General features: G+C 44.0%; 1 protein-coding gene across 5 annotated transcripts in view; it reads right to left on the bottom strand.

Moving 5' to 3' along the window:
- Window positions 1–2,046: 2,046 nt before the first annotated feature.
- LOC121711086 (MAM domain-containing glycosylphosphatidylinositol anchor protein 2-like) overlaps window positions 2,047–18,483 on the bottom strand; it is a 203,381-nt gene continuing 186,944 nt past the window's right edge. For all 5 annotated transcript variants that reach the window (XM_042094389.1, XM_042094392.1, XM_042094390.1 and 2 more), the window contains exons 12-17: window positions 16,308–16,328; window positions 14,046–14,201; window positions 10,509–10,670; window positions 7,409–7,542; window positions 6,805–6,904; window positions 2,047–5,026 (exon numbers count right to left, since the gene is read on the bottom strand). In XM_042094389.1, coding sequence (XP_041950323.1) covers window positions 4,938–5,026; window positions 6,805–6,904; window positions 7,409–7,542; window positions 10,509–10,670; window positions 14,046–14,201; window positions 16,308–16,328 — 662 coding nt within the window. In that variant the 3' untranslated portion in view covers window positions 2,047–4,937. The remainder of the gene's footprint in view (window positions 5,027–6,804; window positions 6,905–7,408; window positions 7,543–10,508; window positions 10,671–14,045; window positions 14,202–16,307; window positions 16,329–18,483) is intronic.

The following is an 18,483-nucleotide window of genomic DNA, read 5'->3' as shown; positions in this document are numbered from 1 at the left end:
TCATTCAGGCTAATTCCTTCTGAAAATGGCTTACTGTAAGGTTGATGAGTGTTTTTGTTTTTGGAAGGAGTAAACAGCGGAGGTCTGCTTTCACATCTGCTGTTGTTACAATAATCTCACCACATGTGATTACCAGTATTGTATGCACTGGTGTGCATCCATACAGACATGCACACACACACACACACACACACACACACACACACACACACACATACACATACACAAGTAGTCAGACGTAAAATACCATTTCTTTATTTCAGCATTAGTTGCAGAGATGGCATGAAGACATGGGTGATAAATCGAAAGAAACACAGAGTGGACGTCAGATGACACGCAGAGGCCAAAACAGAGCAAAATGACTGAAGGTCAGCACAGGAGGAGGCCCAAAGCCACCGGGTCACATGACGCACAATAACCACCAGCACTGCCAAACATCTAAGGACGGACGTCAGTAGAACACTATGAACGTTTCGCTAGGTGGAATTTATTACAAAAATATTGTTGTAAAAAAGATTGCACCCAGTTGTACAGCCCTTCTTTAAAAGAATCCCAGTTGCCTTGAAAGTACCGTTATGTTTCTCTGCATTCAGCATTGTGTTCAACGGGATGTCTGGTTCACGAGACATTGGCCACATTGAAATTAGATCATGACCAAGTCATCACTCTTCTGAGGTCTTTACCCAGCATACATTGTGGTGCATTCATTCACTGTCTGTCCCTTCCCATGAGGCCATGCGGCTGGATACAGAACGTCTCAGGGAGAGTGTGTTCTCTGGACTTAGGGGACCCCTCTGACTGGAGTGGGATTGAGAAAATTCATGTTTGTATCAATCACATTTCATGATATCCAACACAGTGAACAGATGACATTCAGGAATTTGTTTTGAGCCAGTACCACAGCTGTTCATTGCCCAGGAGGCAGGTAACCTCGGGCCAGATCCAGACCAAATCAGAGTCTGCTATCTGGACTCCCAATTCCTCATGCACTCGGTTTAATTGCCCTGGGATTTAATGTGTGAAAATAACACTGAGATGGTAAAGCATAGCGCTGGTGATGCGGAACTCACAGGCTTGTCCCCATATAAGCACAAATACCAACACACTAACAGACATCCCTCTGCTGGAGACGTGTGCTTTGCTGAAAACATGGATTTCTATATATGTATGTATGTATGTGTATGTATGTATGTATGAATGTGAATGTATTTATGTATGCATGTATGTATGTATGTTTGTATGTGTTTGTGTGTGTGTGTGTGTGTGTGTGCATATAATGCATGTATGTACAATATATCCTCTGACAGCTTCAAAGGGTTGTTGCAATGACTTCACATGTTGCTCCTAGTCCTGTTATGACCATCTCCCATTTTGCTCTGTTTTGTCAACAATATTTGTTTACATGTTGGCTGTCTGTTCCCTGTGGCATCTATAGGTCACTGCATAATCCAGTATATGTACAATATGTGGTCGACACACCAATTAAGCTTAAACACTGAAGAGGCAACAAGAATATGACAACACATAATGTATATTTTAGATCAAATTTCTCAGTATTTTTACATTCCAAGGACATAGGTACTGGATTCACCACTGAAACCTTTAGAGGAAACATTTCAGTTCAAGGATACCTAAAATTGGGATTTTATGACACTTCCATAAGAACTTAAAAAGCAGCACATTTGTTTATGAAGAATGTATGTAAATACATGCAAATTATTTTAATTAAATATAATTACTGGCACATGGGTTGTACATGTTATGGGTAATTTATGTGTGATGAATGATGAAAAGTGTGTTGAAATAGTTCTTGCATTATATTTTCCCTTACGGTAATACACTGTGATGTTTTCTGTTATACATCTTGTACAGTAGGTATATGTCTTGTGCTCTGTGCACTAGGTAGCTAGGTAACTTCCGCTTTTGTCTTACGGTGGGCAAACCTGTTTCCTGTTGTTAACATGCACCTCAAGATGAGTGCTTTAGGTGTACCAAAACGTAAGAAACACAATGAGTGTTTTAAGCTTTTAAAACCGTGGGCGACTCTATATAAAAGTTTCCTTTTTCCTAAAAATGCCAGCCCACGTGCACCGTGGCTGCACAAAAGAAGGAGGGCAGGATTTTCGGTGCCTGAGCACACATTTTGTTACAACTAAACCACTCATTTTCAGGTGCTATTTGACAGTGATAACAATGAACAGGAAACGGGTTTGCCCACCGTAAGACAAAAGCGGAAGTTTGACGTTACCTAGTGCACAGAGCCAATACTATATATTTACTGTGTATACCAATATAAAGGATCCATAAACTTGTATACCTTCTTGGAAGTATTTTTAATTACTCTTGAATGTGTTATAAAATCCTTGTGTAGGTACCCTTAAGCTAAAGCTGTTTCTGATTTGTCTGTGGTAAGCACTCTTGGCATTTTAAGGGTTAAAAAGCCTGGGTCTACTTTGACTCCATGCTGGTGCTTGTCTGGTGGTTTTGGACAGTCAGACAGAGCCAATGATGTAGGGGGAGTTCTCATGTGTATGCATATCCTTCATGGGAGGCTGTGAAACCATACATGTTGTGCTTCCCCAACTCAGACATACAGTTACACGTCTCTTTTGAACCTCAACTGACAGAACATCTTCAACATTTACAAGTTATACATTTAACCAAACCAATTTATTATGTTCCCCTTCGGCTTGAGAAATTTGTTCAATGCAAGGGAGACAAGAAAAACATTAAATTTAAAATCAACTGAAACAAAAAGGAATAAGAAATAAGTCCTTAAAATGCCTTTTTTCATAACCAACAATGTATGGAAAAAATCTTTAAGCTCTCATTTGTTTCTTCATCTTTTTTTTTTATACAACACTGTTGAAAAACCCACAGGTTAAGGTTATGGATGCATTCAGGTAGATCTTCCACTGCTAACTCTTCACAGTTTGTGTAAAAGCAGAGAAACATTCTCACCAGAGTAATAAAATATTATTATACTTATGAATATCTTATTCTTACAGAATGCACAATTATAGTATAGAAACAACAGAGGCCTGGGACGGGTGGCGGCCATGTTGGAGAGTTCCCATCAGCCACCTTTCCCGTCCCTGCTGAGTTCTCCTGTCTCTGCTTTGATGAGAGAGAGTCATTTGTTGATTCATTCATTTGCTCATTTTTGCTCTTCTGCTCCTGTATTGAGTTGTTTTCGTCACAGTTCTCAGTTTGTTCCACAACCCACTCTTCATCCCCTGTTGAAAGTATGGGATTAGAGAAATGACGGCCCTTTGTGTTCCTCTGCTGGGTGCTTCAGTGATCTGTAGAGGCCTCTCCAGTTAACCCACGCCTGGACATGGTCTTGTTCTGGCTCTCATGTGGCCCAGGTCCGGTTACCAGGAGGTCTAGATCAGTGCTCCAGTCTCTCTTCTTCACCCACCAACCTGCCCTCCCTCGCCCACAACTGACCCCTGCTGGTGGGGAGTGGAATGGCATCACCACACATTTTCTCTCTCTCTCTCACACACACACACACATCATCTAGATCCTAGGTCTCAAGTTTTACCGACCTCTGTTAAGGTTGTGCCAAATACCACTTTTGTCTATTATTGTCTATATTTTTTTATGGGAGTGAGGGGTGGGGTGGTAGAAAATAGCCCATGCTAGCCAGCATCTACATTGCAAATGGTGTGTGTGTTGTTTGTCTAGGGTTGCTGACCAGGTTGGGTAACTGGTCTTATTTGAATTTTGTTGTGTGTTTTTAATCTGAAGGCACTTTGTTTTCATGGCAGAAAGTGGCTTGGACTCCACAGCTGATTTGGAGGCCTGGAGGCTTCAGATAGGAGGAGAGGAACAAAGATAGCATACTATTCTTTTCTTCATCTGTCTCCCTCTTCCTTACTCTCTCTCGTTCTCTCTCCCTCTCTCTCTCTCTCTCTCTCTCTCTCTCTCTCTTTCTCTCTCTCTCTCTCTCTCTCTCTCGTCTGCTTCTCATGCGGCCCTCTCTCCTAGTGTTACCCATCCAAAGTACCCTCCACTTCTAAAACTCTAGAGAACATTCTAGAAACTTCTAGAGCCCTACAGAACCTCCTCTCCATACCATACCACAGACTGGCCACTCTGCTTTACGGGCACAGTGTTAAGAAAGATAACTAGGTAGCTGGTCATTGGGAAAACAGACTGAAGTTGATGCCATGTGTAGGAGAAGTTTTGATGATGTGTGTGGTGTGGTTCCTCCTTGTGGTGTGGTTTCTCTCTAATTGTATTTCTCAAGTGAAAAGCACCAAGCTAAAAATAGACAGGCGTCAGGAAAGAGGTGGGGTAGGGTGGAGATGGGGGTGGGGGGGTTGTGGGTGTGGAGGTGGATTTGGAGAGCGTGTGCAGCTGAGGACTCGCGCAGAGGGTGGGCGAAATGGGGATGTGAAAAAAAGCTGTGATTTTGTGTCTTTCTGAAGGAGGGCATTACGGAGAATTGCTTCATTGTTTGTTTCTGTTGTGAACAAAAGTATGTCTAGTTGTAGCTCCATTTTCCTTTTCTTTTTTTTGGGTCAATAACCTTTTCCTCTCCAGTGGCATGTGGTAGTCAATAAGCATGGCTTTGTGCTTTTGCAATCACCCCCTTGCTTTCTGATTGCTCCCTCCAACAAGTCCAAGCAGTATTTGAGTTGGACTGAAAGTACACAAACAGAGGCCCTCCCTCTCATTTGGGCCAAGAGGAGCTTTTGACCAAAAAAGTTAGTAGAACTTAAAAAAAAAAAAAAAAACATTAGCAAATCTTTATTACTTTTCTGTTGATTTCTCCCTTGAGTGAGTTTGTGTGAATGGAGTAAGGACTGTGGTGTCCTCCCAAGATAATGTCCAAAAGCGCGAATCTTTGGTGGCTACAGAGAGAGGGTCCCCGATGCACACAGACTCCATCCACTAGGGGCGCTGTTCCGCCTCGCCTCACGGGAGGGTCACCTCTGACCCCTCAGCAAGGCCATCGCCACGGTGACCAGAAGGAGCCATATATGCATTTCCCTGGGAGGAGCCCTGGACTCTTCAGCTGAGAGAAAGATAGTGAGTAGTGAAAGAAAGGAGGAGAGAGAGAGAGAAAAAAAGAGAGACAGAGTAAAGGATAGAGTAAGAGAAGGAAAGAAGAATAGGTCAGAGAGAAAGAGAGGACAGAATTGAAGGATAGAGTAGGAGTGAAAAGTCGAAGAGATAAGGTGACAGGAAAGAAAGCAAAAAGGTTAAATGCATCAACTGACATGCCATGTGTAGGATAGCTGATTTGTGTCAAAAAAAACATCCATTGATTTGTTTCTCTATGAGCATGTTGCTAACCAAATCAAAAGGCTACTGGAGTATCTTATCTAAGACACTTAACAACTAACAAACCATATAAGGCAACAACAGACAGTCATTTCAGCTTGGAACAGCATGTCGCTGTTGTCGGGTGGAAACCTTGTATCTCAATTGAATTATTATTTGATGAATCAATGTTGGATTATTTAAAAAAATACAAGGTTTTTTCAATTTCCTGAAAATGAATGGATTTGGAGATACAAAGTTTCCACCCGACAGCAGCGATGTGCAGCCTTCTCTTACTGTGCATGCAAATATTATCTTAGTTTAGATCAGGATAGCTTACCATAGTATACCATAGTTAATGTGGAATACATCTTGGGTAACTCTTAAGTTTAGGGAACAGATGTTAACCATTAATACATTATGAATATGTGTATAAAATAGAGTTTATAGACTCCTACTTCATTGTATGAATAGGTGTATGTGGCAATGTATTAAAAGGTTATAAAGTCTCTATTTCAATCCATACTATATATAAATAACCTTAGATCAAGGCCAATTAATTTCTTCTTAAGGATTTACAAAGAATAAATCACCTATTCAGTAAGAATAAGAAATTGTTGAAAAAAGATTTCATAAATTTGTAATTACACTTACAGTAATAGAGACCTTATTGAGCACATATTATGTTTTAATGGCTAATGTGTTCTCTAAACTTAAGTCCATGTCTTGCACTATATTTTGACATACTGTACGTAATCCAGTGAAAGCAACTTGACTGGGTTGTGTCAAGAGCACTAATCTTTTCTGATTGAGGTGCTCGAGGCACCTGCGTAAGTGCGGTACACATCTGTGGGCCCCTGTTTCATTTCCGGCTGCATTCAGGCAGCTAAGAGTCCGTCTGTCCTTTTCAACAGCCGCCCGCCTGTAGACGTCAACGCTCCTCGCTGTGCTATGCCCACACCTGTTTCCGACAGGCCGGCATGAAATGAGGAACGCCAAGTGAAAGACGACGGCCGGATGAGAAAAACAAATTGAAAGGCGAACGCGGAGGAACAATGAAGACGAGCGCTTGGACTCCTCCTCCCCCGACTTCATCATAGATCAAGCTGTGATGAACAGAGAGCTGATTTCACTGCCAATAGCTCCTGTCAATTCCAGCCCATTACCTGTTCCCTTTTCAATTTCCTCTCCCTGTTTGCTTCCAACTGCCCTCTCTTCGTGCTTACACTCTCCATCTCACACCTCACATTCTCATTATCTCTCTCTCTCTCTTTCCATCTCTCAAACACATACTTTTTTGTATTCTCATTATCTCTCTATTTCTCTCTGTCTCTCTCCATCTCTCAAACTCACCCTTTTTTGCATTCTTATTATCTCACTCCATCTTTCTCTGTCTCTCTCTCTCTCTTTCTCTCTCCGTCTCCACACGCTTGCTATCTCTCCATCTCCCTCTGCCTTGGCCTTTTTTTGCTGTCCATGCATGTCTCGTCTTGGTATACGGTGCAGTTGCCATGGAGAGCCTATACGTACGATTGGGTGGAGTGTTGGGACAGTCGCCCTCTTCCAGCACCACGTCGTCGATGGCGATGTCTCCTTCGATCCCGGGACCACGGACGCCCTCGAACGCCACCTGTGGGGGTGCATTACAGCAACATGTGGAACCGCATGTGAGAGTGCATATGGGAGTTAGTGTGTAGGTTAGCACACTCATGAATGAATGAGTGTTTTTATGTTGTGTGTATGTGTACTGTATGTGAATTAAGTGTGCAAGAGCAAAAGTAGTCAACTACCTAACTAGAGAGAGAGAGAGAAAAAGAGAGAGAGAGAGAGAGAGAGTGTGTGTGTGTGTGTGTGTGTGTGAGGGAGTGTGTGGTGAATGAGCAAGTGAGTGGGTGAGTAAGGGAGTAGATGAATGAGTGAATGAATGGATTAGTGAGTGAGTGAGTGAGTGAATCAATATATCAGCTACATGTAATGATTGAGTGAGTGAGTAAATGGAGAAATAGATGAATGCGTTAGTGAGAGAATGCAATGAATGAATGGGTTAGTGAGTGAGTAAGTGAGTGAGCGAGTCAGTTAGTGAGTGAGTGAGTGAGAGGGTGTTTGCGGTGTCATGTAGGTCTGGGGACCTCACCTGGAAAGATGCTGTTGGGTGGACGCTGACTTTGGCCTGCCTCCAGCGGTCGCCCTGGTTACCAGTGAGCGTCCACACGGGGCTTTCTGCTGAAGCTGACTGACCCTTCTGCTTGAGGAACGCATTCAGGGTGCCTTGGAGAGGGAGAGTGGGAGGGAGGGGAATAGAGAGAGGGAGAGAGAGGGACAGAGGTAGAGGGATGGAGGGCAGGGTGAAGAGAAAAGAAGAGGGGAAAGGAGGGAAGAAAAAGACAGGGAGGGTCAGGGAGGATAAAAATGGAGGGGTACCGGGAGGGAAGGTTGGGCAGAGAGAGAGGGAAAGAGAGAGGAGGGGGGGAAGAGGGAGAGGAGAGAGAGGGAAAGACAGAGCAAGAGAGGTGGGTGAGGTGACAAAAGAACAACTCATTCCCAGCCACACAACACTGCCCACTAAAAGTGACCTTTTGCAGAAGAAAAGGCCATTTCACTTCAACTGAAATAGTACACATGTAGATCTTCAAGGTCTCTCAACTAGAGAAAAGGTCAAATAAGAGACACACACAAGTAAACACATACACATAACACATGCACATGCAAACCACCCTGTACATACAGCCTCAGACACAGACACACACACACACACACACACACACACACACACACACAAACACACACACACACACACACACACACACACACACACACACACACACACACACACACACACAGCCAAAGGTTTCTCCGGGTTCCCAGGGGTGAGGTTTATTGCTGAGGGGATGCCACAGTTCGCAGTTGATGATGATAATGATGATGATGATGATGATGATGATGGCAATAATGATGATGATAATGGTAGTGGTGATGATGGAGATGATGATGAGGATGATGATGAAGATGGTGGTGGTGATGGTGATGGTGATAGTGCTGATGGCAATGGTGATGATGGTGATCATGATGGTGATGACGACGTTGAAGGTGATGATGATGATGAAGATGGTGGTGATAGTGATGGTCATGGTAATGATGATGGATCATGATCATGATGATGGTGATAGTGATGATGATGATGACACACCACACATGATGCGGTAACAGCAGCCAGGGCTTTTCATTCACCACCACACTGCCTACACACAGCAAAGAGGGGAGTAGATCAGCTGCATTCAAAAATAACATCATATAACATCTTTAGCACGTGAACACCCCACTCTGCCAGTGTCTGAGGACTAGCTGTGTTATTCTCTCCAGCATACACTTCAGAACTGGGTCAAGCCTCGCTCTCCTCCGCTTCCTCCAGTAATGACACAATTAGTGTTTACTGTTTACACAAAGTATACAGTACTTACCTGTGCTCAGGGTGAATAACTACCGTGTGAGAACACATGTATAGCTCAGAGAGCATGAGTGCTGTCTTGTTTGTGTCTCAGTCTAGTGGTATCTCTCTGGCTGACCATAATTACAGTCTGTAATCTTGTCAACATGTTTTTCTTTTTTTGAAACTAAGGAATTGAATAAATAACTGCAGAAAAAAAAATCACACAGAAATATGAATGCCTATTGGCCACACAGTTTGCTCTGGAATGCTTGTATATGTGTATGTGTAGCATGCAGTATGTGACTTATATGTGTGTGTGTGTGGGTGTGTGTGTGTGGGTGTGTCTATGTGTGTGTTTGTGTGTGTGTGTGTGTGTGTGTGTGTGTGTGTGTCTATGTGTGTATTAGTGTGTGTGTGTGGGTGTGTCTATGTGTGTGTTTGTGTGTGTGTGTGTGTGTGTGTGTGTGCGCGTGTGTGTATGCTTGTGTGTTCTATGAGCGTGAGGCTTACAGATTGGCTGAATTATCCTGCCTGAGCTGAGCAACACGTCACGTCTGTGGCAGCACCTTGTCAGCTGGAGATGTGTTAAGATGTGTGTGTGTGTGTGTGTGTGTGTGTGTGTGTGTGTGTGTGTGTGTGTGTGTGTGTGTGTGTGTGGGGGGAGGGGGGGGGGGGGGGTGTCTATGTGTGTGTTTGTGTGTGTGTGTGTGTGTGTGTGTCTATGTGTGTGTTTGTGTGTGTGTCTGTGTTGGTGTGTCTATGTGTGTGTTTGTGTGTGTGTGGGTGTGTCTAGGTGTGTGTGTGTGTGTGTGTGTGGGGGGGGTGTCTATGTGTGTGTGTGTGTGGGGGGGAGTTTCTATGTGTGTGTGTGTGTGTGTGGGGGGGTGTGTGTCTATGTGTGTGTGTGTGTGCGTGTGTGTGTGTGTGGGGGGGGGTGTCTATGTGTGTGTGTGTGTGTGGGGGGGGGGGTGTGTCTATGTGTGTGTGTGTGTGTGTGGGGGGGGGGGGGGGGTGTCTATGTGTGTGTGTGTGCGTGTGTGTGTGTGTGGGGGGGGGGGGTGTCTATGTGTGTGTGTGTGTGTGTGGTTGTTCCTCCTGTCCTTCATGCCCACGCCCTTTCCCTCTCTCTTGAGATGGTCAACGTCACCATATCACTGTCACCCAGACCAGACCAGACGTGACTGTGGTGGCCTCAGACATGACGTGACACGTTGCTCATTTCTCTCTCTCTCTCTCGCTCTCTCTTTCTGTCTCTTTCTGTCACACACACACACACACACACAAACACACACACACACACGCACACACACACACACACACACACACACACACACACACACACACACACACACACACGCACACGCACACGCACACAGAACCACCACAAAGAACACACACAAACGCAAATCACATGCTCTTTCTGTCTCTCAGACACTGGGTTGCATCACACATCTCCCAGAGTATTTTGAGCAGTCATTGCAACACAGGTACCATAACAACGAGGATACTGTAATTCTCTCTCTCTCCACCCAGAAACATATACAACCATGCACAGACACATAGATGCACACACATACAGGCTCACACACACAATACTGTATGTCTCTCTGTATTAGATGGATATATAGAGCATAGTGGTCTTACTAATGTGCCTGTCCCAAATGTGGGAGAAGAGGTTGATGGGGTTGGGTACACACACACTCACAGAAACACACACACACACACACACACACACACACACACACACACAAACACACTCACAGAAACACACACACGTACACAGTATAAAGCAGTCTGGTGGTCTTACCGATGTGCTTGCCATACATGTGGTAGTAGAAGCTGAAACAGTATGCTGGAGGGTTGGTGAGGCCATAGGGGTTTTTGGGGGCCACGTTGAAGACCGGGCTCACTAGACGGGCCTTGTCCCCCAGCTTACGAGGCCTGGACGTCTCAATGTACATGTAGAAACCTAGGGGGTCAGAACACACACAGCAACACAAGGTCTCAGTCATTTAGCTTCAGAAGCCTGGGTGTCTCAAAGTGCATGCAATACAACAAAGGATCTCAGTGCCCAGTCATTTGACTTGTAGACTATGATAGCCTAATGGGATCTTTTGGTTAAGGAACGCTTTACAGGATCTTGTGCTTTATGATCACTTCATGGGATCTTATGGTTAGCGATTGCTTAATTATGGTGGCGTTAGTCTACAGTCACTTACACTAAAGTACAGGACAGGTGCACAATTTATCAGTATGGATGCTAGATTGGTATCACATGACAGCACTGTTAGCAATGTTAGATGCTGCTTAGTAACAGCCTAAGCAGACATGTCCTGAGGTTAGGGGTACAGCCGGGCTACACCAGGCGTGCAACTGAAGCGTTGCTTTAGCGGAGCATATGCTGCAACAATTAGCTTTCCCTTTAATCAACAGAACTGGCTACACCACACATGATAGCGATGTGGATGTGCACGTTTGAAAAACTTAGACCTGTCTTCTTAAAACGATTTGCTTTCACAAATGAAACACTTCAGTTGCGTGCCCAGTGTAGCAGGCTGTTCGTTTTGGCTGTGGGTCAGCTGCCGGTCTAGCTGGTCACTGGAGACCAGTTCTTTTGAATTATAAATGTGTTACCTTGTCACCTTTATTCACAGTGTCCATGCATCTACCGGTTCTTTTTTCTTTTTGTTTACTCAATTCTGGATGGACTGACTACGCTGTACCTACACTCGATGCAGGTCTTTTCTCACATCTGTCCATTATGAACACCAGCAAGAGGCCAAATCCACTTCCGTGTGAGTGTAGCACCATTAAAATGACACATCAGTCTAGGTACTAAGTCACAAGAGAGTGTGGGAGAAACAATCTCTAATTTGACATCCTTTTGCCTGCTTCTAAAAATGATTCATGTGTTCACTCGGTCTTGAGTCAAGTCAGAGCCATAACTCAAATGTGAACTTTGAAGCGTAAATCAGATTGAGGGACTGAGAATGAATAGAAGGTGCTCTCTGTTTTGTTTACCAAATTTATTTAATAAAGAACTTCCATGCCTGCTGAGGGACAGCAGCATTTTTGCATGTTGGATTGTAATATACATGTATATGTATGGCTGTATAGTATGTGCATGTGCATTTAGGAACTTGGGATACATACAGCAAGTACATGTACACATGGAATACTATGTACAGTAGAATATATACATTATGTGCATATAGGGCTGTATATGCATGTACACACATTCAGACCGCCGATGTAGCGTGTGCATTGCATGTCTGTTCTGTGGCTTCTGTGTCGTGTTTTATGTGAGCATTCATATCAGAGACACCTCTGATGCGGCCCCTCTGCCTATTAAAACATCTCTTCACTTTCTCTTTTGAATGGAAATGCTTCCAGCACGTTTGCGTGTCGTTTGAAAAATAGGCGTCGATCCCATTTCTAAGCTCGAGTCACGCCTGAGACGTGCGTGTCACGCAGGTAGTGTGCAAGCTCTAGATGAGAGCCGTTCACAATGAGACCCGTTCACACTACCAATTACAAGTATAATGATAACGCTAGCATCATACTATAATGACAATGACATTAGGGCTGTGTGATATGACCAGGGCCCTGGTGAACTTAGTTCTACGCTAGGCTAACGACCTATAGAATCAAAATAAACTAGATGCCCAAGCAACAACAAGCACGAGGGTAATGCGGCTAAATAATGACCCCAGATCTAGCCAAAACCTTGGCGAGGGAAAATCTGTCATGGTCACTCTGTCTCTCTCTCTCTCTCTGAAGCTGTTAAAAGAGACAACACACATGTACGATTCCCTCTGTGGAGATGACACAATTGTGATGACACACACACACACACACACGACTCTCTCTGCGCCTCATCTCCCTGTCCTGTGACTCCAGCTTACCCAGTTAAAGCTTTAATCCCCAGCATCTGCCTCCTCAATGGGATAATACACTCATCAGCACAAGCTGAGCTATTCCCATTCACAATGAGCCTTTTCGAACAGAAACATATTCCTATTCACATTGGGTATTTTAGAACAGACACATATTCCCACTCAGATTGGGCCTTTCAGAACAGGAAAAAAGGATCCTTACTTCACAAGGCCTATACACTCGTTAGATAAGTACATGAGCACATTGCACATTGCATTGATATATTGTATGGAATGTATTGTGGAGTATTTAGTGTGTGTGGGCTTAAAGACACAGTGTGTAACAATTCGAGGGATGGATTTTAGGGGCAGCCAGCAGGCTACACAGGCTATACATTTTTTAATGGTATGAAGTGACGTGAAGGGCAGATGTGCACATCTGCCATTTCAATTTGATGCTAATTTGAAATGGCAGATGTGCAAATCTCCACTGATAGTGCCCAAAAGACATACGTGAGCATGCTAGCAAGCTTTTAATAAGTGACAGCTGTGTGATTGCTAGTGTTCTCATGGGTTTTGGATGCCTTTTCTGTAGTTTGTTGTCAGATATGCCAGTTAGCCCCACTGCAGCAGTGATGTAGGCTTCACTAGACAGCATGTTTAGCAGCATCTCTATGTCTGCTCCTCGCTCTGTTGAGCTGTAGCAGGTGATGTCATAAACCACACTGGCAGGAAAGTTCAGTGAAGCCCCAGCCTGTCGACTTGAGTTTGAACAGTCACTGGTAGGAAAGGCTATTTTCAAGACCGACATAGACAATTAGGCTACCGTGTGCCGGATTACACTGTCTGCCAGTCGTCGTACTGTTTATTCCTAGAGATCCTCGGAATAAGTGTACCTGTGGTCAATCAAATTCATTCATTCATTGCAGCTCTCGGATATGAATTAACTTATCTATTTTAGTCTACATCATTAATAAAGTAGACAGTTTTTGCTAGAATATGCGTAAAAAAACCCTGTTTGGACAAATTAGTAGTTTTAGTCTACAACAGCCTGCCAAGTGCTCAAATGCTTTTATCCACATACACTGACCAAGATAATGTACAGTGCTTTGTCCTGAGACGGTTTAGTACTAGCTTACAACAGAGAAGGTGTAGCAGAGGTGTAATACCTGAGGAATTTCTTACCATTATTATTTTTGATTATGATTATGATTTTTGAACTTGCACATTTCAAGCATATTAGACATGCTAGACATGACGTTAAGATAACGTTAGATAACGTTGTATTACTTTGGCAAGAGGTGCTAGTGTCATTACAGACTTTTTCTGAGGCACAGCAACAGTTCCTTAAGTTGGCGAACTCATTGATGTTATATTACCATGTCAGATAGTAGCGTTTTAAAAGCACATAACAACATTCAGAGGGCACTTTATGCGTAAAGTTCAAGTGTCAAAGGTCAAGGTCTTACCCTGCTTGGAGCCGGCTCTGTCCCCGCTGGGGCCTGTGTTGGGCGTGTACTTGGTGTCGCGAGTGGCAGCGCTATGTCGTGTCCAGTCAAAGTCATCGTTCTTGTCCTGGATGAACAAACAGATGGGCTCCTCCTCGAAGCTGCAGTGGAACTCGCCTGGGGTCAGAGGTGGGAGAGTTCAGAGAGAGAGAGAGAGAGAGAGAGAGAGAGAGAGAGAGAGGAAGGCTTGACCCATTTTAGTATTGATAGAAATGACATGGCAGTATGAGGTTTTTTTTTGTTTGTTTTATTCAACCTTTCCTTATCGAAGGTACCACAGAGATTGTGAATTTGCTTCTGAAGCCAGATGTGTCCAAAAACATAATCAAAATAATAAAAGAAATAAAACAAACATTAAAACAAAGTTCTAAGCAGACAGGCACCAGTTCAATAGCTGCAGACGTATGAAAAGCCCAATGGTATGCTAAACAAGGGAATATAAAAGATTACTTAAAATAACAACAGATTGACTTTCTCATTATTTTACTTTAGATTGAAAAAAAAAAACATTCAATAGGATTAAATGCTTAAGTCCCACTGCAACATGCTTCACGTCAAAGGTTCTGAAAGCCTAAATCCTCTCTCTCTCTCTCCACAGGCTGGTTAGCACGGTCTGGGTAAGCCTGTCGAGACACAGCATTAGGAGACTTTCTGGTGAGGTTCAACCGTTTCCTGGGCCTCAACCAAATGTAAAAAGGAGGGGTGGATGTGTGTGTAGGGGGGGGGGGGGGGTGGGGGGATGTAAACATCCATACAGCTAAAGAGAGGTCTGACAATGAGAATGCCATTTGCTTTTCGCTGTTGTAGATTTCGTTGTAGTATCTAGTTTGCAGATCATCGGTGTAGATTTCTGTCAGATGTGAGATGTGAGAAGTGAGAAAACGGAAAAGTCGTTTAATTATGACAATGGAAAAAAGTTAGGCCCTCTTTATCTTATGAATGCTTTTTTTCTGAAAGGAACCTTGAATAAACCTACAGACCCTGATCCCAATAGGCTTGCTCATCGTCTGAGCAGCACTTCCTGACACAGATCCTGAGTACCTGTTAGGCCACGCAGGCTACAGAGAGCTGGTAGGAGCTGTCTCTCCAGCTGTGGAAAACTGATAATTAGATGCTCTAGCAGACCTAACACTTTTCTACAGGCACCCGATTTTTAATGAGGAGATTATGTAAAAAAAAAAAACACACACACACACACGCACACAAAAACATGCTTGACACGGCTGCTTAATGCGCCCTTGTCTTTTTGATGTGTTGGCCATAAAACCTGCACGCTCTTTCCCTCCTGAGCCTCCTCAACAGTGACTGTTTGCTTACCAGAGCCAAAAAAAAACCCTCAACAAAAAACATGCCAATTAACCAAATCACGCAGGGAAGCAAAACCTTGTCAGATGTCCTCAAAGACTTTGGTTTGAGGAGACATTGGAATTCCGGCAGCAGATGTGCGCCCTATGATAAATATTCATGGGTTTGATTAAAATGTAGCTGCAAGCTCTTCGCGGGGGCAACCTTGAGAGGATAGGGCACTGGTGGGGCTTTAATGCAGGGGCAGCAGGAGTGGAAACACACCCGAGGCAGTTTAAGACGGTCCAGCAAGGGCCACGAGCAGGAGTGACCCAGCCCTCCCCACCCCTCCTCTCAGCAGCCTTGATTTAAATGAGGGCCCCGGCTCCCGGAGGAGAGGCTAAGTCTGCAGCTTTGGGGAGAGAGCGAGTGCCCGAGCTGTGTACAGAACCTCGCTGAGACTGATAAAGAAAACGAGAGAAGCCACGCTACAGAGAGAGACAGAGAGCTGAGGATTGCATAGTGATTAGCAGTCGAGGACAGATGGGAGGTGTGTGTGTGTGTGTGTGTGTGTGTGTGTGTGTGTGTGTGATTCAGCTCTGTATTTATACAAACACACGCACACACTATTGTACACACATACGCGCGCGCACACACACACACACACTTACACACATGTAAACAGATAAATGCATGCAGACACATTCACTTCCACGTAAAGACACACACTGACACAAACTTGCGCTCATAGAGGTGTGCCCTCACTCATGTATGCACGCACAGGCACATGCACACAAACGCAGACACAGAGACACTCACATACACACCCTCACACACACACACACACACACACACACACACACACACACACACACACACACACACACACACACACACACACACACACGCAAAGTAGCAGGACAAAAGATAGATACTTACGTAAATGTGGATTGATAGGGGCTAAAAGAAAAGAGAAACAAGATGTAAGTTAAGCAGAGACAGGGCATCTGAACCTACTTTACTTGAACACAACTAAAAGCTCTGTGTGATCCATTTTAAAGGCTAGTCTATATCTGCTATCTCCGTTTTAAGTACAGATACATCACACAGACCTCACACACTTTCAGATACAAGCACTTCCTATACCCTTCAACTACATTTAGCAAATGTCATGTTTACATTTAACCCTTTATCAGCTGAGTTGTTAAGCAAAGCATGGCAGCTTTAAGGAATAATATTGTGGGAGCTGTTTGAAGAAAAGCATACAGAAAACAACGTTGCATGGCAGTGAATCACTCAGAAGAAGAAGCAGAAAATGAAGAAGAAAGGTTGAGGAGGGCGAGGAGGAGGGCGAGGAGGAGGAGGAGGAGGAGAAGGAGGAAGACGAAGAGGAGAAGCATGGTTTGAATGTTTCATGCCAGGCTGCTTGGCTTCCTCAGTTTCCCTGCTGATTGGGTAATGAGCATTACATCTCCACTAACAGTCACAGAGCTGCTTGAGCTTCTGAAACCAATCCAACATCAGAGCTGACAAGAATTTACAATGACACACAACTTTAAAACACACACACATTAACACATACACACACACACACACACACACTTCAAGCTCGTCTGTTCATGATGCATCTGCACCCTTATTAATAAGTTGACACCTCTCTTTAAATCAATGTGCTCACAGCAGGTGTCCACAATCTGCTGTCTTAAAGGGTCAGTCCTTCACCTACTAATGCTTTTGCTGGGGGATGTCCGTGTGTCTGTCTGCCAGCAGGATTTTTTATATGACTCGGTGGAAGGGACTTGGGCATGGACTAAATAAGCTGGTCCCAATTTGAATCATGCATTAAGTCATTTTTTGACTTTGGGCATGTTCAGGATAATCCACCCAAACGTTGATGTTTGTTGGGTATGTACAGTATGTATGTATGTTTTGGTATGTTTGTCCTGAACATCATTCATCGTCATTGCATTTGGACTTGTTCAGTGAGGCACTAATGGCTGCCAATGTCTGAAAGGGGTAATCTCTGGCAGCTCAAAGCAGGTTGAGGCTATCAAGCGCAGTTTGTTTGAATGGGCACTTAGCCTGCGGTCCAAGCCTCTGTGGAGGCAAACCCAATCTGTGCTGCCAGGAAGATGCATGGGCCCTTTTAATGATCGATCCGCGTCCGGGCGGAATGGATGCTCTGCATGGCCAGCCCCGAGAAACTCTGTTACCACCGCACTGATTTATGAAACGCTCCGCGCCGGATCGAGTCCATCGCTCCCAGCTGAATTGATTTTAATCCACTCGATTAAATCAACTAATAACAAATCATTCCCACAAAGCAAACACGTGTAGATAGAATATCAGCCAGGGGATTCGGGCCTCAGGCACCTGATCCCACTGGCATTAAGAGTAGTGTAACCACACTGAGCAAGGGCATACACACACAAACACACACACACATCCATTACTACATACAAATATACATACACACGCACATAGTAGACACACACACACACACTACTACATACAAATATACATATGCACATAGCACACACACACACACACACACACACACAAACACACACACACACACACACACACACAGATATGCAGAGGGAATTCTGTGTATGTGTGCCTACTCCCTACCGTTGTAAAATGTTACAGTTCACTTCAATTAGCAGATGTGTTTGTCAAAACATTATTAAAAATAGAGTACAGTTACATAATTAGGCAGTAACAATTATTATATTCATAAAATTCTGTAAAATGTTTCATCAAAAATGAGTTCAGGCATTGAGAATAAATTGAAACTGGATTAATGGTACCACCTTCTTCATTCTTTGGAAACACAGGGGTCATAATGTGTTCCTCAATGGAGTATATTTTCAACCTCATAGCTCTAGAATCCATCAGCGGTGTGTCACAGAAGGCCAAGGAGAGAGAAAAACGGAAATCCTTTTCAACCCTTTTCAACCAAAAAACCCACTTGAATGTGTTCAACGTCTCGGACACATCTCAAAGATCCTCATCAGTGGCACTTTGAGATGAGAGCAACGGAGATCTTCAAAGGAGACAATGAACAGTTAAGAGTTCGGTGCAGGGGGATGAATCACCATTCCTCTGAAGACCT

Source organism: Alosa sapidissima, chromosome 6 (genome assembly GCF_018492685.1).
Source record: "Alosa sapidissima isolate fAloSap1 chromosome 6, fAloSap1.pri, whole genome shotgun sequence".
NCBI lineage: Eukaryota > Metazoa > Chordata > Actinopteri > Clupeiformes > Clupeidae > Alosa > Alosa sapidissima.
This window is presented reverse-complemented; position numbering and strand designations above follow the sequence as displayed.